This window comes from Zalophus californianus, chromosome 1 (genome assembly GCF_009762305.2).
Source record: "Zalophus californianus isolate mZalCal1 chromosome 1, mZalCal1.pri.v2, whole genome shotgun sequence".
NCBI classification, from domain to species: Eukaryota; Metazoa; Chordata; class Mammalia; order Carnivora; family Otariidae; genus Zalophus; species Zalophus californianus.
The window spans coordinates 2,414,512-2,440,400 of NC_045595.1; the positions used below are offsets into that span (position 1 = coordinate 2,414,512).

General features: G+C 54.1%; 1 protein-coding gene across 6 annotated transcripts in view; it reads left to right on the forward strand.

Annotated features, from left to right (window-relative positions):
• CELF5 (CUGBP Elav-like family member 5) overlaps positions 1-25,889 on the forward strand; it is a 51,253-nt gene that overhangs the window by 5,499 nt on the left and 19,865 nt on the right. For 4 of the 6 annotated variants that reach the window (XM_027586553.2, XM_027586554.2, XM_027586556.2 and 1 more), the window contains exon 2: positions 16,395-16,477. In XM_027586553.2, the coding sequence (XP_027442354.1) occupies positions 16,395-16,477 (83 nt within the window). Of the gene's footprint in view, positions 1-16,394; positions 16,478-25,065; positions 25,104-25,543; positions 25,612-25,889 lie in introns of those variants that run through there. The other 2 variants (XM_027586559.2, XM_027586558.2) reach the window with 2 other exon arrangements.

The following is a 25,889-nucleotide window of genomic DNA, read 5'->3' on the forward strand; positions in this document are numbered from 1 at the left end:
AGTGAGCTGGGCAGTCGTCCCTGTCCTCATGCATGTGGGCAGAGGCAGCTGGGTTTACAGGGACCTGGACGTGTGGAGGGCATACCTGGAGCAGAGGAGGAATTAGGTGAGACATGGGAGATGAGGCCAGGGAGTGAGCATGGGCCTGCAGGGCTTGTGACCTCAGACCGAGGGCACTGGGGAGCCATGGAAGAATTTAGAGCAGGGGAGGAACTCAGACTTTTGTGGAAAGGGAGCTCCCATGTCTCTCTACCTGCCATAGCCAGCCTCTTTCCAGGCTCCTAGTCTTGTTCGGGTTATGCCTACTTCCTACGCAACTGGATGGAAAAAGAGGAAGCTTCCCCTTGGGGTGAGCCCACACTGTGGGGAAAGAGGAATGCAAAGAAGCAGACATGTGTTCTCAGAGAACCAAGTTCCCCTCCCCCCCACATGGATCATATGAAGAGTTGGGGCTCAGAGAAGGGTGTAACTCAGCCCCAAGTCACACAGCAATATAGCGAGGCAAACCTCCCAAACTGAGCCTTGGCCCGCTTTGGCAGAGGAGTGGAGGAGGCACAGAAAGAGGTGTGATTGCGGAGATGAAGGCTCAGGGTAAAAGCCATTGAGGGAGGCTGCTGTCCTTGGACTGAAAACGACCAGTGCCAGAGGAAGGGGCTACTAGGTTTGGAAGACACTGACCTAGCAATGGTCCTGTTGGCCTGGGGTCATGGGGACCATCACTGATACATAAGCTCTGTGAGGGCAAGGACTGTGTCTTATTTGCCATTTGGAAGTGGAGCATGAGAATGGACAAGGGCATGGGGGAAAGAGAGGGTGGGAGGGTGCGCTGGCTACACTATGGATAGATAGATGGTTACGGGAGTAGATTGGTGCAGGCATGGATGGATGGATGGATGGATGGATGGATGACAATCTGTTGGTGGATGTATGAGTGCACTGGTAGATGAAAGAGCAGTTGAATGGAAGCCTGAATGGATGGATGGATGGGGGGATGGATGAGTAGATGGGTAGGTAGACAGATGGAAGGATGGATGGATGGGTAGACAGATGATGGATGGATGGCTGGATGGGTGGATGCATGGGGGAATGGATGAGTAGATGGGTAGGTAGACAGATGGAAGGATGGATGGATGGGTAGACAGATGATGGATGAGTAGATGGGTAGGTAGACAGATGGAAGGATGGATGGTTGGGTAGACAGATGATGGATGGATGGGTGTGTGGGTGGATGGATGGATGGGGGGATGGATGAGTAGATGGGTAGGTAGACAGATGGAAGGATGGATGGATGGGTAGACAGATGATGGATGGATGGGTGGGTGGGTGGATGGAAAGATGGAAGGGTGGGTGGGTGAGTGGATGGCTGGATGGGTGGATGCATGGGGGAATGGATGAGTAGATGGGTAGGTAGACAGATGGAAGGATGGATGGTTGGGTAGACAGATGATGGATGGATGGGTGTGTGGGTGGATGGATGGATGGGGGGATGGATGAGTAGATGGGTAGGTAGACAGATGGAAGGATGGATGGATGGGTAGACAGATGATGGAAGGGTGGGTGGGTGGGTGGATGGCTGGATGGGGGGGTGCATGGGTGGAAGATGGATACCTCCCCAGCATTTACCACCTTCCTCCTCACATAGTGGATGGGAATGACCCATCAGGTTTGCAGTCTGACAGGCTTGGTTTCTGTTCCTGGCTCTGCTTTTTTGCTTCTGTGTGATCTTAGACAAGCCACCTCATCTTTTCTGAGGCTTAGCTTCCTCATTTGTAAAAGAGAAAGAATGTTGATGGCTGTCTTCCAGGGTAGTTGTAGAAATTAGAGTTCACTTATATCATGTGATTAATGTAATGACTCTGAGTGATGTCTTTCATATTGTAGGTGTCCTCGATACATGACCAGGCAATCAGATGTCAACAATTGTTTCTCAAGTCTCCATTATGTGTCAGGCACTGAGCTGGGCTCTGGGGACACAAAGCAATCCCAGGGAGAGGAGGGGCTGAAAATAAATGGGGAAACAAAGAAGTAAGATTTAGATTGGACTGAGTTGCTATGAAGAAGATAATGTAGGGTGTATGTTGGAGGGTGACAGCCTACCTTGTGTGGCCAAAGACCAAAAGACACCTCTGAGGAGGTGACCCAAATGACAGATGAGGAAGCTGTGGTTCTGAAGCCAAGGGAAAGGCATTCCAGGACTGGAAACAGCACAGGCAAAGGCCCTGAGGTCAGAATGAGTTTGACCTGGAAACAGCACAGGCAAAGGCCCTGAGGTCAGAATGAGTTTGACCTGTCGGAGGAACAGCGAGGAGGTCCACGTGGCAGGAGTAGAGAAAGTGAGGGGAGGGAGGAAGGAGGAGGTGGGGCAGGTTGTGTTGAGTCTCGTGTGTCTTGGAGAGGACTCTGGGGCTGTGGTTTTACCCTGAGTGAGGTGGGAGCCCCTGAAGGCAGTGGGCAGGGAAAAGACAGGGTCCCTTAGGGAGCTCAGAATCTGAAGAACATGGACTCTGGGTCCTGCATTTTCTAGATGGGGAAACTAAGGCACAGAGAGTCCTGGAGTGCAGATGGAGCTTTCTGCCACCATGGTTGCACCCAGCCCCTCTGAGGGCCTCCTGAGGGTGGTGGATTGCCTGGCGGTGCAGTCAGGGTAAACGTGTGAGGGCTAGGAGAGAGAGTCCTTGTCCCTGACCCTCTGCTTGGGGGAGGGAGCAGGTGAGGCAACCCCACCGTGGCTGGGGTGGGGGGACCCAGAGCAACCTCACAACAGGGGGAGATGGAGGCTCAGGGAGGGGAGAAGACCTCCCCAAGGACACATAGATGGTTGGGGTTGCAAGCTCATTTCTTCATCTACCTACCTCTCCTCTCTCTCAACGATTTCTTGAGTCCCTACTATGTGCCAGTTTTGAGAGCACAAGACCTAGTGTGCGTCCACAGGGAGCACACGGCTCTGGGAGAGGTGGACAGAATGTCTGTGCTGGTCCTAAGGGGTGGTGATGTGTGCTGGGGGCGGGCAAAGCGGACGTCCTGGGGTCGAGGGTACCTCGAATGAGGTGCCACCCCACACGCAGCAGGACGGCTGTTCTAAAACAGACCAGGCAACGGGTGTCTGCGAGGATGTGGAGAAATCGGAGCCCGCGCATGGCTGGGGGGATGTGAGCCGGGGCGGCGCTCTGGAAGACAGTCTGGCGGTTCCTCAGAAACTGACACATGGTTGCCACATGAGCCAGCAGTTCATACAGATCCGAAAGGATTGAAAGTCTCCAAGAGCTATTTGCACACTGATGTTCATAGCAGCACAATTCACAAGGGCCAAAAGTGGAAACAACCCAAGCATCCACTGAAGGATGAATCGATAAACACGGTGCGGTCCGTCCCCACGCGGGAACACGCTCCAGCCTTGGAAAGGAAGGGGCCCTGACACCTGCCATGACTCGGAGGGACCCCCGAGGACACCGGGCTCAGTGAGAGGAGCCAGACCCAGAAGGACACATCCCGCAGGAGGACCCCACTCCCAGGAGGTCCCCAGAGGAGTCCCGTCCACACAGACAGAGAGGAGAGGGTGGGAGCCGGGGGTTGGGGCAGGGGGTGGGGAGTCCGTGCTTCGTGGGGACAGAGTCTCCGTGTGGGGAGATGGAACGTTCTGGAGACGGAGGGTGGGGGTGGCTGCATGAGGATGAGAGTGTGCTTCATACCGCTGAGCTGTGCGCTTAGAAATGGTTAAGATGATAAATTTATGTTATGTGTATTCTACCACAATTTGGGGGAAAAGCTGCATAGAGGAGAGCAGGGCTATGGGGGAGGGGCTGGAATTCCAGAGTCAGGCACCTGAGGCCTGAAGGCTGCACGTCTGGGGAATTACAAGTGGATCGGAGTTAAGGGCAATGGAGGGAATGTTGAGAGAAGAGTCCAGAAGGCAGCGGTGGTGGGGCTGGGAAGGACTGCAAAGGCAGGTAATCTTGGCTTTGACTTGAGGGTACTGGGGAGACATATATACATATTTTTAAAGATTTTATTTATTTATTCATGAGAGACAGAGGCAGAGAGAGAGAGAGAGAAGCAGAGGGAGAAGCAGGCTCCCAAGGAGCAGGGAGCCCGATGCGGGACTCGATCCCAGGACCCTGGGATCATGACCTGAGCCGAAGGCAGACAGACGGTCAACCATCTGAGCCACCCAGGTGCCCCTGGGGAGACATATTTAAGGGGTCAAATCATCAGCTGTCGTCGGGGAGGTAGAGAAGAGGAAGGGATCTAGCAAAGTGGTTCTCGCCAGAGACAGTCCTGCCCCCGGGGGACACCAGGTGATGTTCAGGACATCTGTGGTTGTCGCAACTGGTGGTGCTCCTGGCATCCAGTGGATGGGGGCCAGGGATGCTGCTCAGCACCCCCACATGCCTGGGATGGCCCCATTCCAGAGAGTGACCAGAGTCCTCTCTGCAACCCCAAGGCCCTGCATGACCTGCCCCGCCCCTCCCTGCCCTCCCCTCCTCCCTCTCTCCCCCTCACCCACTCTGCCCCAGACACACGGGCTTCCTTGCTGTCTGTCCCACACACCAGGTCAGTCCTGCCCCAGGGCCTTTGCATGAGCTATCCCTGCTACCTGGGATGCTGTTCCCCCAAATCTCTGCAGGCTTCACTCTCTCACTTCCTCCAGGTCTTGGCTCAGATGTCACCTCCTTGGCGAAGCCTCCTTGTCCCCCAGATACTCGCATCCTCCTTCCTCATACCTTTCAACCTTCACCTTCTCGATGCCGCCTCCCCGCAGACGTGATTTATAATCACAGCCACCCTCCAGCACTCCAAACCCTTCTTCCCTGCTTTCCTTTTTTCCCCCTGTGAAAATGAAGACTTCTGACATACCATAGATCATAGATTTTGCTTTTTATGTTATTTTGCTTTTCTCTCCTTCCCCCATTAGGAAACCCCATTAGGACGAAGTCTTTTGCCTTTTGTGTTTATGGCTGTGTCCCCAGGGCCTAGAATAGTGCCTGGAACACAGCAGATGGGTGGATGGACAGTTGGATGGACAGGTGGATGGATGGATGGATGGAGGGAGGGAGGGATGGATGGATGGATGGATGGGTGGATAAGTGGAAGAATGGGTAAATGAAGGGATTACAGATGGATGGACATGTGGGTGGGTGTACGGATGGAGGGACCAGCGGTGTAGCAGTGGTGACAGTCTGTGGGAAGAGTCAAGATGGCTGTGGGCAGGAGATTGGGGGTACGTGTCCAGACGAGGCCTGAGGAGCCCTGATGAGTAAGTCTGGGGCAGAGGAGGAGCTCAGCCGGGGAGGGAGGAGGCCACCCCAGAGATGGTGCACTGGATGGAGGGGTCCAGGAGCGTGAGCCTCGGGCATGAAGCCCTGCCCTCCTGCACAGGAGCCAATGACTTTGTAAGTGAGGGGAGGCGTGATGAATATAGGAGAGAGCCTGTCAACCCCACTGTTGTTAGTAGGTAGGGACAGCCTGGGGCTGAAAGGATGGAGGGGAACAGAGAGGGTGTCCGGGGGCAGAGGGCTGGTGGAGGGTGGCCCCACAGCACATGGGACTGTCTTCTGTAATCCTTAGTGGAGGCTCAGAGAGGTTAAGTGACCCAAGATCACACAGTAGAGAGGGGCAGTGGGCCGGGCTAGATCACAGAGCCAAGGTTAAAGACCAAGAACATGGGGCACCTGGAGTGCAGGGGGTTGGGGGCCCACGGGATTTGAGAGGAGGGTTCACACGACCTGTTGTGGTCGGTCCTTGCTGGCGAAGGAAGCGGGAGATGTTAGTGATCAGCAATGAACAAGGGGTCTTTCCTGCGTCTGTTTCCATTGTACAGCTGGTGCATAATAGGTGCTCGGGAAATACTGAATAACTCCATGCCACGCAGGGTAGGACAGGGGAGGAATGAAAATGGATCAAATGCCGTTGCCCTCAAAGAGGTCACCTTGATATTAGCAGGTCAGCTTGAAAACACAAGCATTCAGGCAACGAGTATCCATTGAGCACCTACTGTGTGCCAGGCACTATCTAGGTACCCCCCCCCAATCAAATGTAAAAACCTCTGTCCTTGTGGAAGGGACATTCCAGTGGGCGTGGGGAACAGAAATAAATATAATGTGGGCACCCCCTGCTTTTGGAAAGTTTGTATTACCCTACTTCACTTCCACGAAAGGCCTACGTGAATACCTCTTTTTGGCAACCGGAAGAAATCAGAAGGGGATATTTGCTTTTATGAATAAAAGCAGAAAGCAAAACGAGCATTCAGCGCTGGTTTTGCAGTGAGCTCTTACAGAGGCAATGCTCCCCCCCGCCAGGGCTCTGAACCGTGTGAGCATCTGTGCTTTACCTTGGTTCATTCTGTGCATCCATTAGCAAGATGTGTCCTAAAGTATCCGAAAAGCCTAAGGGAGGTTATTTTTTTTTTTTTTTAAAGATTTTATTTATTTATTTGAGAGAGAGAGAATGAGAGATAGAGAGCACGAGAGGGAAGAGGGTCAGAGGGAGGAGCAGACTCTCCGCCGAGCAGGGAGCCCGATGCGGGACTCGATCCCAGGACTCCGGGATCATGACCTGAGCCGAAGGCAGTCGCTTAACCAACTGAGCCACCCAGGCGCCCAGGGAGGTTATTTTTTGAGTGTGGGAATGTTCAAAAAGTTTTCCATATAAATTAAGGTGGTTGCTTCCTTGCTGTATGCCATTTAGGCTGACAGGAGGTTTCACAGGAACACTCTACTTTTGGATAGTGAGGGAAACCTGTATGCATCATAGAAATGGTGATGGGGGCAGAGGAAAAATAGAGCCGGGTGAGGGGGTGATTGAGGGCCGTAACTTTAAACAGCGTGCTCAAAGGAGGTTCCACTAAGGAGGTGACATTTGAGCCAAGACCTGAAGGAAGGGAGTGAACTATGCAGAGATCTGGAGAAGCAAATTCTGGAACAGCCTGTGCAAAGGTCCTGGGGCAGGAGGGCCTGGCATTTGGAGGAACAGAGGAGGCATGTGTGGCTGGGGCAGAGTGGGCTGGGGGAGAGAGGGAGGAGGGGAGGACAGGGAGGGAAGAGGGCAGGTTGTGGGGGCCTTAGGAACCGTGTGGGGAGGATTAGGCTTGTACCCCAGGGAGGAGGGAGCCTTGGAGGGCTGTGGGCAGACGAGGTGCTCACAGGCGCCCTCTGGTGGCCCCTGGGGGCCGGTTGTAGGGGTGAGGGAGGCAGCGGTGTGGGGAGACCAGGGCAGAGGGGACCACATGTCCAGGAGGGCATGGATGGGCACTCTACCAGTATGGAGGCTGTGAGCTGTGGCCAAATTCTTGCTGAGCACACAGAGTGCTGGGCCCAGTGCTGGGCCCTGGGGACAGGTGCAGTGGCCAGCACACCTGGTTCTCACCCTCAGGGCCTCCGAGTCCAGTGGGACAGTAACTCCTGATGGGCAGTTAGAGTGCCTCACGGGCTCAGGGAGAGCCGCAGGGGTGCCTGACCCCCCTCCTCGGGAAGGGACACAGGCCGGGTCGCGGGGTGGAGGAGAAAGGATGGGCGACACAGATGAGGGCGGGCGTGTGTGGACCAAGGCGCGGCGAGCTCCAGGGTGGTGGGTGAGAGGCCGAGCGTGGGGTGCGGGGAGACATGGCCAGTTCCCAGACCTGCCCAGTTCCCCGGAAGTGACAGAAATCCCACACTTAGGCATGAAAATAATGACCATGAATACTAAGAAGGAAAAAACAACTTTAAAAACTATTTTTATTTAGGCCACTCAAGTAGTCCCCCACACTCTGGGATTTCCTGAAACTCAGAAGCCCTGTGCCCACCCCCAGGTTGGGTTCAGTTCCAGGCCTTGTTTGTGACTTGCTGTGTGACCTTAGGAAAGCTGCTAAGCCCCTCTGAGCCTGGGTTCACGCATCTGTAACACAGGATGCAAATATCTGCCAGTTTAGAAGGAGGGTTCCAGCTGAGGCCATGGCGTCTGACCCAGGGCTTGGCTCTGTCCTCAGTTGGTACTTCCTTGCTGGGACATTTGGGGGATTTTTAGTCAGTCCTGGGGGGTGGTCCTTCCCCTGATGTCTCCCAAGTCCCCAGATGGGTCTGAGGACCCAAACCAGATTCTGCATCTTTCTTCCAAACTGTTCTTCCTACTGGATCTCCATCCAGTGAGCAGTGAGTCTGTTGGGACGTAGGTCACGAATGACCACAAACTTAGCTTAAAAGGGCAGACTTCGCCCCGGTCCTTGAGAACAGGAGTCCGAGATCAAGGGCCTGCATTCCCTCGGGAGGCTCCAGGGGACAGATCTTCCTGCCTCTTTCAGCTTCCAGGGGCTCCAGGCTCCCCTTGGCTTGTGGCTGCATCCCTCCATCTGTGCTTCCGTCTTCACGTGGTCTCTCCTCTCTCTGTGTCCCCTCTTGTCTCTCACAAGGACATTTGTCAATGGATCTGGAGTCCACCTCGTTATCCAGGGTGGATCTCATCTCAAGATCGTTAATTACATCTTTTTTTTTTTTAAGATTTTATTTATTTGACAGAGAGACACAGTGAGAGAGGGAACACAAGCAGGGGGAGTGGGAGAGGGAGAAGCAGGCTTCCCGCGGAGCAGGGAGCCCGATGCGGGACTCGATCCCAGGACCCTGGGACCAGACCTGAGCCGAAGGCAGACGCTTAACGACTGAGCCACCCAGGCGCCCCGATCCTTAATTACATCTTAATTACAGTCCCTTTTTCCAAATAAGTTCCCACGCATAGGGTCTGGGATGTACACATATCTTTTCTGGAGGGCCACCATACAGTCCGCTACACCCTCCCAGGGATGGCCCTGGGCTTCCGCCCCGCCTCTACCCCCAGCCCCTTGCCCCCCAGAGACCCCTTCTGAAGGTCTCATCCGTCTCTCCTCTTTGCCCCCATGGCCCCAGCTCAGTCCTCGCCTTCCTGACCTTAGCCTTCTGTTCTGTACTTCGGTCCCTCCTCCATGCTGGCCCCAGAAGATCTTCCCAGCACACACCTTTGTGCCCTCCCCTGCCCACACATCTTCTGTGGCTCCCCACTGCCTTCGACTCAGCTCATTGTCTTCACCTGCTGAGCAAAGTGTTTATGCTCCCCGCCCCCCAACAACATCGCTTGACACCTGCCAAACTCCCCAGCCTGCTCCCTACACCCTCAGCGCCAGACAGAGCCATCCTTTGTCCTCTGGGCTTCCCCTAGCCCTCTGTCCCACCCTCTGTCCCAGGCTGACCACACATGGGGGTGTGTCTTTTGCGCCTTTTCCCAGCCTGCGAGCCTTAGGATCGCCCATTAGTCAGGGCGTTTTCCCTGGAGCCCAGGGTGAACAGAGACCGGTTGCTGCGGAGGGACCATGGTCAACTTTGCCCCCCTCCTCAGAGACAGAATCTCCCAGGCTGGATAGAGGAGTGTCCTTGTGGGCTGGGGGAAGAGCCCTGGGCAATGGGGTCATGCAGGTATGGGCTCCAGGTGACCTGGGTCACTGTGAACCTCAGTCTTCTCATCTGTAAGTTGGGCACAATTCTTCCCACCACTGAAGGCTCTGTGGGGTTGCCCCAGAGCCCATGTTTGGGAGGCCTGTATTGTTAGGTCACCCCCTAATGATTCCATTGATCTGCACATCAAACAATCGGTGTCTACACTAGATGGAAGGTGGTGCATAATTGTCTTTACATAGATGCTTTTAAGGCCACCTTTGCCTTAAAACATCAAAGGTTTTGAGTGAATTTCAAGGAAGATGGCAGAATTGGGAGCCCCTGCCACTCCACAGCCACACCCTGGAGATCAAAGCCTCTAAGCACAGTGGATGGCAGTGAAACCCATGACGTCAGATGCCCCTGGGTTCAAACTCTGGCTCTACCCTTTCCTGCATCTTAGGCAAACCTCCCTGCATAGTCTGCATAAGACCCACCTTACAAGATTCCTGCAGGGAGGAGAGGGGGCGAGGGGGGTGGAACCAAGCCCCCAAGATAATGGCCACCTTGTCCAAGTGCTCCGTGATGGAGCTGTTGTCGTAACTACTACTATCTTTATAAGGGAGAATATTGAGGTCGAGGAGGCACAGACTGGAGTTAGTCCTCTGGAGTTCCATCACTATGTTACCTGTGTGGCTGCTGTCTCAGTTTCTCTACCTGCAAAATGCAAATAATAATAAATAAAATACCAGGGCGCCTGGGTGGCTCAGTCGGTTGAGCGTCCGACTCTTGGTTTTGGCTCAGGTCATGATCTCAGGGTCGTGGGATCGAGCCCCACGTCGGGCTCCATGCTCAGCAAGGAGTCTGCTTGAGATTCTCACTCCCTCTGCCTCTCCCCCACCCTGTGCTTGCTCTCTCTAAATAAATAAGTCTTTAATAATAACAATAATAATAAATACAATCATGCAATTCTCTTGGGCTAGTCTGAGGTCTCAAAGGGTTGATACCAGTGACGTGCCCCTGTAAGGATGCCTGGTGCTCAGCAGACACTGACTATTATTATCATCATCATTACAACTTTGAGTCATGAAATCCCAAAAGCTCAGATCTCAGACCAGAGAGCAGAGGATCTTAGCATGAGGAGGGACTCTGAGGATTCTCTGGCAAAGAAGTTTCCTCTCTGGGGAGTCACTGCTGCTTACCTCCAGAGATGGGGAGCTCCCTCCCTCCCAAGGGAGCTGTGATGACACGGATCTAGTTATTAGGAAACTTTCATATATACATACTCTTGTTCCCCAGTGATTCCCCCATTTTGGTCCCTGCTCTGTCTTTGGGCCTAGAGAGATCTGTGGGCATTAACAGCACCCCACCCCAGATCAGTCCTTGTCCAGGCTTTGAAAATGGGTGTGGGTTTGAAGGGATGGTCAAGCGCTGAGCACTCTGGGAAGAACCCCAGGGGTTGGCCAGCATGGGAAGGGGCTGCTGGACACCAGACTTGGCCCCCTTGTCATTGGTGAGGCTGATGTGTGGGGTAGGGGTGGCCAGGGCTGAAATTGAGATGAGAATTTCACCCGATGTAGGCTTTGGTTGGGTTGTGACTTCCCTCAAAAGGTCTCTGTGGGACTAGGCTACAGCAAACAGACCTCGAACAATTAAAATGAGGTCCATGCATTTGAACCTGCATTTGATCCTGACACGATTTTAAAGCTCCTTTCAGGAAAGGGTGAATCAGGGGCCTGTGATCCTCACCCTAGGCCCTGGGGAAATTTTTTAAAAGATGCAAGCTCCAGGCAAACTGTCCATGGAGCCTGGATGAGCACACACTTACCACCTGTGAGGCCCTGGGCAAGTCCCTTCCCCACTCTCTGCCCTGGACACTCATCTGTAAAATGAAGACAATACTAGCAGCTACTCTGTGGGGTTGTTATAAGGATTGAGTGAGTCCATACTGAGTACAAGTTTGTTAGTATTAGAAGCCAGTGAACTTTATTAATACCCCTGAAAGTCTGTGCTGATTGGGGACTATATTAGGATGCTAGGGCTGCGGAAAAAATGTACCACAAACCAGGGGTCTTCAAAAACAGAAGCATGTTTGCTCACTGTCCGGGGAGCCAGAAGTCTGAGATTAAGGTGTGGGTTGAATTGGTTCCTTCAAAATGGAGGGAGAATCTGGTTCAGGTCTCTCCCAGCTTCTGGTGGTTTGTTGGAAGTCCCTGGGCTTGTCGATACATCCCCCAGATTTCTGCCTTCATAATCACATGGCCTTCTCCCTGAGTGTGTGTCTCTGTGCCCAAATTTCCTCCTTTTGTAAGGACACTAGTCCTATGGCACTGGGGCTAATCCTCCTCCAGGATGACCTCACCTTAACTCATTACATATGCAATGGCTCATTTTCCAAATAAGGTCCCATTCTGAGGTCCTGAGGGGTTAGGACAGCAACATATGAATTTTGGGGAGGGGGGATCCAATTAAACCCTAATAGGAACTGAACTAACTGAACGTCGAGGCTGTGTTTACCCAGAAACGGGTAAACATCACACATTTCTCCCCATTAGAAAAGAGAAACTAAGGGGTCAAGAGAACAGGCAAGCATTTCAGCACCGGGGACAGTGGCATGCAATTTGGTCTTTCTGTCCCTCTGGCTGAAAACCTTCCGAACCCAGAGGCTGATGGCCTGGAAGGCCGCTCAGGGGTCCTAGCCTAGCCTCCCAGGACCAGCACACTCCATGTTCTGCAAATGAGGCCTCACGGGCAGGAATGCGCCCAAGGGGGAAGGGTTTTGCTTCTATTTCACATCTTCTTGCAGTGCAATTTCTTGCTGGTTGTGCCTAATTTCTCTCAGGCCCTAGGCTAGTTGTCTTAGTGCCTCTCCTTTCCCTGAAGACCTTGGGGGATTAAATTCAGAAAATAGAAACACCAAAAAAAGAGTAGAAAGACCAGCCATGGGTTGGGGGAAGATGTGTGCATCAGATGTAACCACAAAAGAATCCAAAGTATTCTTTATTTACACAGCACATAAAGAACTCCTACAAAGCAACACGGTGCCTGGCTTTATTAATAACTATAGCAATGTATGTTACAATCTCAATGAAATGCAGTGATACGCCTACCATAATGACTACATTTAAAAGGCTGGTAAAACCAAGGGTTGGTGAAAATGAAGCATTAATATTGTCAGACCCGTTGGTTGGAGAATTCTTTGGTACAACCCATTTTGGAAAACTGAAGGAACCCGTTAAAGCTAAACATAAACCTACCTTATAACCTGCAATCCCATTCCTGGATATGCCTTTGTGCATCAAAGCACCTATATAAGAATGTTCCATGGCAGCGTTATTCATGATTGTCTCTAACAGTGGACAACCCAGATGCCCACTCACAAGAGAATGGATAGCCAACTTGCAGTATATTCACAGGAGAAAATATTACACAACTATGAAAAGGAATTAACTCCTGATACTCACAACCATCTGTTGTTGAGTAACAGAATCTAGACACAAAGTATACATATGCTATGATTCCGTTTATATAAGTTCAAAAGCAGGAAGTACTCAGCTACACTGATTAGTGACACACACGGGGCGGGAAGCCATAATGAAAAACAATGACGTGGTTATCACAAAAGCCAGGATAGCAGTCACCTCCGGCGGATGGAGGGCTTGTCATGGGATGGGAGGCACTGGGGTTTCCGGTGACTGCCATGTTCTATTCCTTGACCTGGGAAATGGTTACATGATTTTATAATTATTTGCTACATTGTATACTTTCATGTTCTGCACTTTTCTTGGGGGGGTATGTTTTTTTTTAACTTTTTTAATTTTTTATTTTTTTAAAGATTTATTTATTTATTTGAGAGAGAGAGAGAGTGAGCATGAGAGGGGGGAGGGGCAGAGGGAGAAGCAGACTCCCCGCCGAGCAGGGAGTCCGATGTGGGACTCGATCCCGGGACTCCAGGATCATGACCTGAGCCGAAGGCAGTCGCTTAACCAACTGAGCCACCCAGGCGCCCGGGGGGGTATGTTTTTAATATATCCCAATGACAATTTTTTATTTTGGTAAAATACACATAACATTAAATTCACCATCTTAACCATTTTTTTATTTTTTTAAGATTTTATTTATTTATTTGACAGAGAGAGAGACAGCGAGAGAGGGAACACAAGCAGGGGGAGTGGGAGAGGGAGAAGCAGGCTTCCAGCTGAGCAGGGAGCCCGATGCGGGGCTCGATCCCAGGACCCTGGGATCATGACCTGAGCCAAAGGCAGATGCTTAATGACTGAGCCACCCAGGCGCCCCATCTTAACCATTTTTTAAAGATTTGTTTATTTTTAGAGATAGAGAGAGAGAGAGAGAGAGTGGTGGGGGAGGGGCAGAGGGAGAGGGAGAATCTCAAACAGGCCCCCCAGCTGAGCGCCGAGCCCTATATGGGACTCCATCTCACGACCCTGAGATCATGACCAGAGCCAAGACATGTCGGACGTTTAACTGACTGAGCCACCCAGGCGCCCCCCCATCTTAACTATTTTTAAGTGCACACCTCAATGGCATTAAGCACAATCACATTGTTGTAAAACAACCCTCACCCTCCGTCTCCAGAACTTTCCATCTCCCCACACGGAGACTCTGTCCCCATGAAGCACGGACTCCCCACCCCCTGCCCCAGCCCCGGCTCCCACCCTCTCCTCTCTGTCTCTGTGGACGGGACTCCTCTGGGGACCTCCTGGGAGTGGGGTCCTGAGGGATGTGTCCTTTTATGTCTGGCTTATTACACTGAGCATAACATCCTCAAGGTTCATCCACGTTGTAACATGGGTCAGAATTCCCCACTTTTTAAGGCAGAATAATATTCCAGTGTATGAATGGACCACATTTTGTTTATCCATGCGTCTGTTGGTGGACACTTGGGTTGTTCTACCTTTTGGCCGTTGTGAATAATGCTGCTGTGAATATGTGTAATATCTGTTTGAAATATCTGTTCGAGTCCCTGTTTTCAATTCTTTTGGGTATAGACCCAGAAGTGGAATTGCTGGATCATATGGTAATTCTATGTTTAACTTTTTTGAGGAGCCGCCAAACTGTTTCCCACAGGGGCTGCACCATTTTACATTCTCACAACAAATGTTTTTTAAATGCTAGAAGCCATCCTCAGCTCTGCCTGGTGCCTTTCTCCCCAGGGTTCCAAGGGAGCCTGTCAGGCCTGAGGCAGACCCCTCCCCACCAACCGGCCCCGCCTGTGGGAGTGGGGGCTTGGTGAGCTCATCCCAGAAGGAAGGATAGGGCTTTAATTAGCTCCTGCCTGGAGCAAAAATGGGCACCACGAAGCTGTTCCCAGGGCTTCTGCGCAGGGGGTCCTGCGGGGGAGGGGGAGGCAGAGGGAGGGAGGTGGGGGTGGTGGACACAGGGTCCAACAGCATCAGAGCGGCCAACGATGGTCTCATTTCACACGCAGTGAAAATGAGGTCCACAGAGGTTAGAGGCAAAGCCCAGGGCTGAGGCCCGGTCCCCTGGGTCCGTCGAAGGGGACCTGACACCTGCCTGCATCCCACACCCGGCCTCAGGCAAACATCTTTCAAATACCTTTGATCTCATCAGCCTTTCTCTGGGGCCTTCTCTCTCCTTGCTTCTGTCTCTCTCAATGTCTCTTGTCTCTGCAGGTCTCACGCTTTGCACCCCGCCCCAGCCCCACCCCCACCCCAAGACGACGTCCAGTCAATCACACCCTGGCTCTGGACCACTTCAGGGCTGGCCCGCCCCTTCCTCTCTTGATTGGCTCTGCCTTTGGCCACTGCGCCACGCCCCCTCTAGCTCCTCCCCCGCCCCTTGTCCCTCCCCCCCTTCTACACTGGGACCATCCTCTCTGATGGGGACAACTGAGACCCAGAGAGAGGTGGCGCCCCGTCCACGGAGGCAGAGGCGCCCCATGCGAGGCCACGAAGCACGTCCATGCAGAGCCATGGTGCTCCTCGCCCCGTCCCGTCCCGGGGAGCCTTCTGCGTCTTTGGGGGCTGCTGGTGCACCCCCGCTCCGAGGCAGCAGCTGTCCCACCCACCCCCACCGCACCTCACCTAGCCTTCTCAGTATCTCTTTATCTAGCGTCAGCCACGAATTTACTTAACAGCTGGGTCTCCTTTCTCCCCTTCCCTAGCTCACCGTTTGGGGTGGGGGGCAGCTGAACCACTGCTGTTGGCCCCTGCCCCCCAAAAAAGTTGGCTCCTCTGTTTAACTTATAGTAAAAAAGAAGATAAAATCTACCATCTTAAACAATTTTTCCTCCTTTTCCATTATTTTATTGTGGTAAAATACACATAACATTAAATTTACCGTCTAAACCATCTCTAAGTGCACAGCTCAAAGCATTTTTAAAAAAAAGATTTTATTTATTTATTTGAGAGAGAAAGAGAGCACGAGCGGGGGCGGGGGTGGAGAGGCAGAGGGAGAGGGAGAAGCAGACTCCCCACTGAGCAGGGAGCCTGATGCAGTGGGCTTGATCCCAGGACCCTGAGATCATGACCTGAGCCAAAGGAAGACGCTTAGCTGACTGAGCCACCCAGGCGCCCCGCAGCTCGGCAGCATGAAGCACGCTCACACTGTCGTGCAATCACCACCCCCCCACCCGCCGTCTCCAGAATTTTCCATCTCTCCATACGGAGACTCTGTCCCCACGAAGCACGGACTCCCCACCCCCTGCCCCAGCCCCGGCTCCCACCCTCTCCTCTGTCTCTGTGGATAGGACTCCTCTGGGGACCTCCTGGGACTGGGGTCCTGTGGGATGTGTCCTTCTGGGTCTGGCTCCTCTCACTGAGCACAGTGTCCTCCACGTCGTGGCAGGTGTCAGGGTCCCTTCCTTCCTGAGGCTGGATCAGTTTCCAGCGCGTGGATGGAACGACAAGTTGTGTTTATCCTTCATCCACTGATGGACATTTGGGTTGCTTCCACCTTCTGGCTGTTGGGATCAATGTGACCGTGAACGTGGGTCTCCGCATTCCTTTCTCTTAACACCCCCAATTCTTTCCTTTCCAGGCTGTGCCTTTCTCACCTATTGTGCCAGGGACTCCGCCATCAAAGCTCAGACTGCCCTGCACGAACAGAAGACCTTGCCCGGGGTGAGTCTGAGGTGCTGTCTGGGGAGGGGGGCTGCTCTCAGCCTGGGGAAGCCTAAGGCCCTTCCTAGGATCAGCTGTGAAGCCCACATGCCTCTGGACTCAGAAAGAGGTATAAGGTGCCGACAGACAGAAATGATCACCAAAGAGAGCATTTATTGAGTGCCTACCGCATGTCATGCTCCATACTTCCCATCAGAGTGGTTGTGTGTGGTTGTGTAGGTCGCATACTGCACAAGGGCACCTGGCCCAGCATGTTAGTGTCGTGCTGAGACCTGAAGGATGAGGAAGCATTAGCAGGCAAATGGAATAGCCCGTGCAAAGATCCTGGGGCAGGACTGTGCCTAGCGTGTTGGAGGGACAGCAAGGAGGCTTGTGTGGCTGGAACAGAGTGGGCAAGAGGGAGAGAGGGAGGAGGGGAGGGCAGGGAGGGGACTGGGCAAGTCATACAGGGCTGGCCCAGGCTCTGTCCCTGCTGGCTCTCCCTTGTCAGCCCTGCCTTCTTGGGGTGGGCAGGAGGTCCCTGTCCCCGGTGAAGGGAGGGTGGTCCCCCTGAGCTAACTGAGCCCAGTCCCCGGGCAGTGCCTCTGGGTGGAAATCGAAGGAACCACAGTGAGATCCATGGCACCCCATGACCTCTGGGGGTGTCCACGCTTCCCTCTGCGTTTCTCAGGGACTCTTCAGCCTCAAAGGCATTTGGGGGCGACTTGGGTGGCATCTGTGGCCACAAGTGCTGAGAATATGGGCACAGCATGGCTGGCTGGATAATCGGGGTGCACCTGCTGGGAACATGAGATCATGGCAGGGGTTGACTTGACGCCGAACAGCACCAAAAATGGTCCTGGGGTTGGCCTCAACCTCATAGTGAAGAATAAGGTGTCCCTCTCTGAGGGGGGACGAAGTAGAGACAAGAGCGGTAGAGAGCTGTGGCGGCACTCCTTGCTTAGCTCCAAGCAGTCTTTGCTGTGTCTGTGAGCCAGTGACTTAACCTCTCTGATCTTCGGCACCAGAAGAGTATAACAGGGGGGAGTGAGGGGAGGAAACCGAAGCGAAGGTGGTCACGGAAGGCTTCACTGAGGAGGTGACATCTGAGAAGAGAATTCACAGTTGTCCCTCCCTCGGATGTTCTGCCGGCACCTCCCCAAACTGAGCCGGAACTGGAGGGCAGGTCCATCCGTACAGGTTAGCACCGGGGGGTGGGGGGAACAGTGAGGTTCTGTGGACCATATTAGTTATCTCCTGCTGCCTAACGATTATTCCACAACCTGGTGGCTTCAAGCCACCAGCATGAGTTATCTCAGGGGCCCTGGGTCAGGAATTAGGGAATGAGTTTGCCGCATGGTCCTGGCTCAGAGTCTCTCCTGACATCGCAGTCGAGCGGTCAGCCGGCGTTTGAGTGTGGCTGTGGGACCGGCCTCCGTGCTGGCCCCTGGAGCGGCCACAGACGGGAGGTCTCACTTCCTCTCCAGGGGGGAGTGAGACCTTGATAGCACTTGAGCAGCCTCGCGGCACGGCGGCCAGCTCCCCCCAGGATGCAAGGAGGAAGCTCAGTGCCCCTGGGTCTCAGAGCGACACGCTGTCTGCCCAGCTCCGGGCACCAGGAGCCTGGGGGCATCGGGCACCGAGAGGAACAAAGCAGTGTTCTAGTGGATGTGTCCAAGGTCGGGCGGCCAGCAAACGGCAGAACGGGGATTTGACGGCAGACACTTTGCGGGCACCCAGTCCCTCCATGTCCAGTGGACCTCTGTGTGTGTGTGTGTGTGTGTGTGTGTGTGTGATCAGATTCGGGCTGGAAGCTCTGACCCTTCTGTCCAGAGAAATCCGTACCCTCTTGGAGATCTGCTAACATTTCTAGTGGTGTCCCCAGCTAAGTTCTTCTTAGCTTTCTTCTGCTCCCATTTTCCTGATGGAGTCAAAGCCAGCCTCCCTCTCCACCACCTGAGGCCCAGCTCCCTCTGTGTTGGGGGCCAAAGCTGGGCTCTGGGCTCCATCAGCAGCCGGGATTAGGGGCCCCTCCAGGGCAGACCCTGGGCTGCGTGCTCAGCACACATTGGTTCATTCAGCAGACATGTCAGATGCGTACTGAGCACCTGATCTGTGACCCAAGTGGGACCCAATGGGAGGGCTTCTGGTGGTGAGCGCAACATGGAGCTGAGAAGCGGGGGGTCTTTCAGAGTGATTTTCAGACTCCGAATGCAGGTTCTGTTCAGACAGGGTGCTTGGGGATGCCTCTCTGAGCAGGGAGGGGGCCAGAGGGGCAGCAGGGAGCTGTAGTTGGTCAGGAAGCGACTCGGGCAGGGATGGCGGAGGTAGAAGTCAGGGGTTTGAGATGCTTTAGGAGGAAGGGTTTCCGGGCAGGAGTGAATGGGGGAGCCAGTGAGTGATCTGGGGTCACTGCAACCAAGCACCGTGCACTAGGGGGCTTAAAGCGACAGAGACTTGCCCTCTCTCAGTTCTCAGGGCCAAAGTCTGAAATCAAGGCATCAGCAGGGCTGTGCTCCCTCCAGAGGTTTTGGGGGGAACCTGCTCCATTCTCTCCAGCTTCAGGTGACGCCCATAATCCTTGATGTTCTCTGGCTCATTGACGCATCAGCCCGATCCCTGACTCTGTCACCACATGGCCGTCCTCCGTGCCTACACGTCTCCCCTCTCCCTCTGCCTTTCTCCTATAAGGACACCTGTCATTGGACTTAGGGCTCACCCGAAATCCGGGATGACCCCATCTCGAGATCCATGACTTACTGACATCTGTAAGGACACCTGTTGCAAATAAGGTTCAGGGGCTCACAGGTTTCAGGGGCTTAGGACTTGGACGTGTTTTAGGGGAGTCCCTATTCAACCCACTGTAATGGGGCGAGCACTAAATGAACAGCGGATATAAGGCAGCTGGGGGCGGCATCTCGGGGGTGGGGGGTCAGAGGGGAAGCAGGGGGCTGCCCCACCGCCAATGACTTGGTGGCAGGCAAACAAGGCGCCTTCTTGGAGGAGGGAGCGTTTGAGCTGCGTCTTGAGAGATGGGGAAGACTGTGGCAGATGGAGGTGGGGGTGGCGTGGGGACCGAGTGTGCCGAGACTGGGAGGTAGGAACGTGCCAGGCGCATTTTTGAGTGCGGGAACACACGAGAGCCTCCATTGTCTCATGGAGGGGTTACATCAGGTCAGAAGGGGGTCTCAACCCTGGGGGTGATTCTGCCCCCATGGGTCCCTGGGTGATGTCTGGGGACATTTGCGATTGTCATGACTGGGAGAGACAACTGTCATCCAGTGATCAGGAGAATAAGGAGCTGGTGAATGTTCTAGGACAGTGCTAATAGAAATATAATGCAGTCCACAAATTGCATTCACATTTTTCTAGGAGCAACATTTAAAAATTAAAAAGAAACAGGCGAAATTAATTTTCATACTAGATTTCATTTTAACCCAATACCTCTCCAAAATATTATCATTTCAGCAGGCAATCAGCATAGTTAGTAAGAGCTCACATTCCCTTTTCCCTCGTAGGCGTCCAACACCCAGTGTGTGTCCTGCTTTTCAGTCCGTCTGAAGTTGGACAATCAGTTATTATCAGAAATGCTCGATCTGCCTTTGCTGTTTGCATTCTATAAAACTGATGGTCAGAAAAGGAGGTTCACATACCCCGCTTGCTCTAAACATACTTAAAAGGTTTTCTAAGAATGGAGTCAGGAATCAGTTTTTAGATTTAAGTTTATATTTACATTAATTATAAATAAACAAAATTTAAAACTCTATTCCTTGGTCACACAAGCCATGTTTCAAGGGCTCAATGGCCACATGTGGCTGGTGGCTACCATATTGGACAGTAGCCTTTGGAAATATTCTAGGTCAAGATTCAGCAAAATTCTTCTGTAAAGGATCAGAGAGTAAATATTTTTGGCCTCATGGGCCATAGGGCCTCTGTCACATCACATAAAAGAAACCACAGACAATACATAAATGGATGGGTGTGGTTGTGTGTCAATAAAACTTTACAAAAACAGACAGAGGCCCAGAATGGAGTTGGCAGATCCCCATTCTAGACCATTGCTGTCCGATAGAATTTTCCACAGTGATGGAAATGTTCTGTCTCTGCTGTCCAATTTGGTGGCCACTGGCTTTGTGTAGCTGTTGAGTCTTTGAAATGTGGCAAGTGTGACTTGGGAACAGTTTCTTTTTTTTTAACTTTTTAAAATTTATTTATTCATGAGAGACGGGGGTGGAGGCAGAGGGAGAAGCAGGCTCCCAAGGAACAGGGAGCCTGATGCGGGACTTGATCCCAGGACCCTGGGACCATGACCTGAGCCGAAGGCAGACGCTTAACCAGCTGAGCCACCCAGGCACCCTGGAACAGTTTCTTTAAAAAAAAAAAAAAGATTTTATGTATTTATTTGAGAGAGAGAGAGAGAGAGAGAGAGAGAGAGCATGAGCGGGGGGGAGGGGCAGAGGGAAAAGCAGACTCCCTGCTAAGCAGAGAGCCAGACATGGGGCTCAATCCCAGGACCCCAGGATCATGACCTGAGCTGAGGGCAGACACTTAATCGACTGAGCCACCCAGGCGCCCCTCAGGAACAATTTCTAATGTTACTTGATCTTAATACATTTAAATTTAAACTTAAACCGCCACATGTGGCTAGTGGCCACCACATTGGACAACTCAAATCTAGAATGTTCTAGATCAGGGGTCAGCTACTGTGTTAGCAGATATAGAATGTTCTAGACTGGGAGTCACCTACTATATTGGTGAGTTCAGACCTAGAATGTTCTGGACTAGGAGGCAGCTACCAGGTTGGCCAGTGCAGACCTAGAATGTCCTAGACTAGGAGTCAGCCGCTGTTTGGGATAGCACAGATGTAGAATGTCCTAGACCAAGGATCAGCTACCACGTTAGACAGTGCAGACCTAGTTAGACAGTTCTAGACTCAGGAACAGGATGCAGTGTCATCATATGTCTAGATTGTGGGTCTCGGTTTGATACCAGCTCATGGCTGGAGAGGAAGGAGGAGGGGTCTCCAGCAATACCCAGAAACCATCCCGATCATGTCCCCAAGCCTCTGCTGTCACTGTCCTGACTTTTATGGTAACCAACCCCTGTTTTTCTTCATGTTCTTAGCGCTTATGAATATATCTCTAAAACATTGGGTCGCTTTTCCCCATCTCGCTTTTTACCTAATATGAACAGAACCATAGTACATGTGGTCTTTACCGTCTGCATTTTTTTTCTCCACTTAGTACGATGCTGAAGAGACTGGGTATCACCTGTCAGTGCCACACACATTGGTGACTGGTGCTTTATCATTGCCGGGTCGTATTCCACAGCACGAATACACAATTGATTTTTCCATCCTCCTGGTGGTGGACATCTGGGTTGTTTCCGGCTTTTGCCGAGACCGACAGAGACCCTTGTCTGTGAGGGACACGTGCCGTGTCTCCTCTGGGCGCGTTCTCAGGAGTCCCGACCCCCGAGTGTGTGTGCCTCCAGCTTCTGTAGCTGACACCCCCCTGCCTAGCAAAGGATCTGACTTGCGGGTGAGCCTCCTCCCCCCACCCCAGGGCACCCACAGAAATGGTATCAGCACACTCAGCACCAGAGCTGGAGCCTCGTTCGCGGCTTGCAGGAAGAGTGACAGGGGCTGCTGCGGGGAAGGCCCCCCTTGCCTGCCAACCGCATCTGAGCACGGTTATCTGAGCCACCCCCTCCGTCTCCACCAGAAGATGGAGCTGCTGCTGCACGAGGCCCCCCCCCCCCCCCCCCCCCCCCGTGCTGGAAGAGCCCACCCGGCCGGCTCACGTGCCCGCACATGCCCGCACACGCAGCCGGGGACTTAGGGGGCCACAGCTGGGTCACGCCAGAGACCAAGACAGCCACCGTCTCTCCTGTCCCCTGCCTCTCCTCAAAAACCCACGTGCGTGCATGCGTGTGTGTTGGGGGAGACAGTGTGGAGTGGACCCTTCTGTCTTTTTATCTCTTCCTGAACTGGGAGGGGAGAGTGAGCCAGGTCATTTGCTGGCTCTGTGCTTCTCCCCCTACTCCAGGGAACAGGCAGGCCCCCCCTTCACAAATGCTGCTTCTGAAGCAAGTTCCAGCCCCCATCTCGAGTGTGACAGTGGCGTCCGTGGGGGATGCGGTTTAATCAAATCTCAGCATTCTGGAATAAGATCCTAAATTGAATAACAGAATCCCAGAATAGAACCCAGAATGGACCGCAGGACCCTGGAATCCACGCTGGGCAGAAGCCTCAGATTGCAGCAGAGGCTCTTTGTGAGGCTGTCAAACCCCAGGATGGGGTTCCTGGAGATGGAACAGACCAGTGGGGACAGCGGGGGGCAGGGCGTGGCAGGTCCCATGCCTGTCTCTGAGAGGCTGTGCCATTTGGGGGGTATTGTCTCTTTTTTCATGAAGGGGCAAAGGACATCCCAGATCTGACATCTGCCCTGCACCCCAGAAAGGGATAGGTTTGTCTGGCTGGCTGGGGGTCCCCTCACAGAGCCCCCCGAAAACCCTTTCTAGGCATGCAGGGGTTTCTGAAGGGGCCCCCTTGCAAGACCCCCTCTCACATCCCATGACCTGGCTCAGAGCCAAGCCCAACCTGAGACTGAGCGAGGGGCCCCAGGTGCCAAATGTCCAGCGGTGTGACTCTCCTGGGCCTCAGTTTCTTCATTTGTGAAATGGGATTGCAGAAGGGCTTTGAGGATCCTGTGGGATGACACAGGCCCATTGCTGAGCTCACAACGGGAGCTTGGTAAATCCATGCTGAATGAACAAACGAATGAATGAATGAATGAATGAATGAATGAACTGTCGAGCCTGCAGGAGTCTGGGCCAGTTGTGTCGTCTGTCCAAGCCTGGTTTCTCCTCCATGAAGTGGGGAAGGTGTAGACACAGCTGGACCCACGCTCTTGAGTTATTTCCCAGCACTTTGCTCTTTGCCCACGGGGAGGGGGACTGGGGTTCCTTTTCCGTGGGGTCTGGAAACCATAGCTCTTGTCTCATTTCATTTCAGTTGTCATTTGTGGGCCCTGTGCTGGGCCTCGGGTGAGGAGGTGTGCCCAGGGCCTCTCGGGCCCCTGCCCCCGGGAGCCCACCCAAGAGGGACGGTGTGTCTGGTGGGGGCCGTAGCGCCTGAAGCGGATGGACTTGGAGGGGAAGTCTTCAGGGGGAGGTGTCATGTGAGGGGTCTCTTCACAGTGAGGATGGGGTGTGGAGGGGCGAGTGCCAGCCAGTGAGTTCAACAGTGGTGTCCTGGGGGCCTGGGAGGAGGAGTGGGGAGGAAGGCCAGGATGCCACCCCCTAGGCAGAAGGAGCCACGGCAGCACCTAGAGCAGGAGAGCGGCGGGGTCTGGCTTTGCTGGGAGAGGCTTTGCTGGGGCTCCAGGGCAGAAGGGGAGGCTGGAATAGTGACCTGGGGACCACCTTGCTTTCTTCTCCTCCATACCACCTGGAAATGACCTAGTGGGGGCCTCTCCTGGGTCCCCACGTCTTCTAAAGCCACAACTATGCATCTTCTAAAGGACCATCTTTGGGGCCCCAGCCTGACCGCTGGGGACACCTCCTGCAGTCCCTCCCCCAGCGGCCTCGGTTTCCCTGTCTGTAATATACACAGGTCAGACATGAGGGACCCTGGTTTCTCAATGATGTGTGGCTTGGTTGACATCACCCAGCAAAAGCTGGGGGATAGAGCAAGGACTGGGTCTCAGCTATCTAATGTGTGCCCACCCCAAAGACACAGACACTCCCCAAAGCCCTGGCTCCTTGGCTAGAGGGTTGGCTGGATCCCAAGAAGACCCTGAGGAAACCTGCCCGCCCGCAGGAGATTGGGCCTCTGTTTCTGATTTTCTCCTCTCGCTTTCTGATTTGCCCATCTGTAGAATGAGAATGTTTTCATCTCATAAACTTGTTTAGAGATCAAATAAGTCAATGGATATAGGGATTCCTCCAACATGAGAAACTGTCTCCCTACCCCAAACTCTTACTCATACTTCAAAACCCACCGCAGATTTTCCATCTTCAGTGAAGCCCCAGGATAGCCTCTGGCTCCTCACTCCTCTATGCTCTAGGGTCTCCCAGGGGGTGGTCCCTACCTCTGCCTCAATCCTGACCGCATAGGTCTGGGAGTGACTGTATCTACCTCTGTCTCCCCTCACGCCAGATTAGTGGGTCCTCCCTGGGGTTGTAAAATTACCCAGCATGGGGCACACCGGGAATGTTATTGAATAAATGAAAGGAGGAAGGGAGGGAGCAGGGAAGGGATGCAGCCATGGGGAGCCAGAGAAGGTGGAGGAGGGAGGGAGGGCACTAGGCAGAGACCTCGGTGGGACAGATGGAGAGAGGGAGCCGGAAGGAGGTGGGCCGAGCCAGATGGGCGGGCAGGGGCGACAGGAGGGGTGGGTGTGGGGAGACCCAGCTTCCCCCCCCCCCCCCCCCCCCCCGCCGCACGCCTCCTCCTGGCTCGGCGGGCAACGCCTGCAGGGCCCGGCCTCTGGCGGGCGGATCGTCAGCTCCCGCCTGGGCGTCGGGCGCAGGGAGCGAGGCGCGGGGCCGGTGCGTGCGTGCGGCGTGTGCGCGCCTGTGCGCCCAGGGCCGGCCGGGAGGGCGGCGGCACGTGGAGGCCAGCCTGGCGCGCGTCTCCAGGCCGGTGGGTAAGGCGGGCCGCGGGGTGCGGATGGCCAGGCCTCGGAGCCTCGGCTTTTGAGCGGGGGTGGAGGGGGGCGGGGGGGGGGGACTGGGGAGGAGGGGACTGCCCGCCTGGCTTCTCGGGACCACACCGGGACCCTTGCCCCGAGCCCGAGCTGACCCGGGAGGGGGAAGGGGCCTCCCAGGAGGAGGCGGAAAGGTCCCAGGCTCCGCAGCGGGCGGGGGAGATGGGGCGCAGGTATCCAGGCCGCGAGAATTGGGGCGGGGGTGGAGGGTGCGGTGATGGGGACAGGTTCCCTCCCCGTGGCCCCCCTCCCTCGCTCCCTCCCTCAGCTCATCCATCTCCAGAAGATTATATTTAAATATCTCTTTTGTGCAAGGCAGGAGCTGGTCTCGCCCCTAAGAGGCGGTTTCCATGGCAACAACAATTGCCAGCTTCCGTGTGGTGAATCAGCGTTGCCATGGCAACCCCATCCTCATCTGCCCAAGGTGCTGGGAGGAGGGAGGAGGTGAGGGCCAGCGGAGGCGGGGTGGGAGGGGTGGGGGCGAACAGGAGGCTGGAGTTCAGGTGCCCGTACTCCCCCCACCTCCCTTCACAACCTGTCAGCCCCCAGCCCAGAAACTGGTCCCATCTGGTTGAAATAATCTCCCCCTCCTGCCTCCAGCTAGCTGGGTGTGGTACCCAGGTGGAGAGGGCCCGGGTTTGTGTGTGTGTGTATGTACGTGGTGGGGGAAGGGAGACATGGTTTTGCCTTTCCCAGGTGGTCAGGGTCCCTCTGAAGATGTG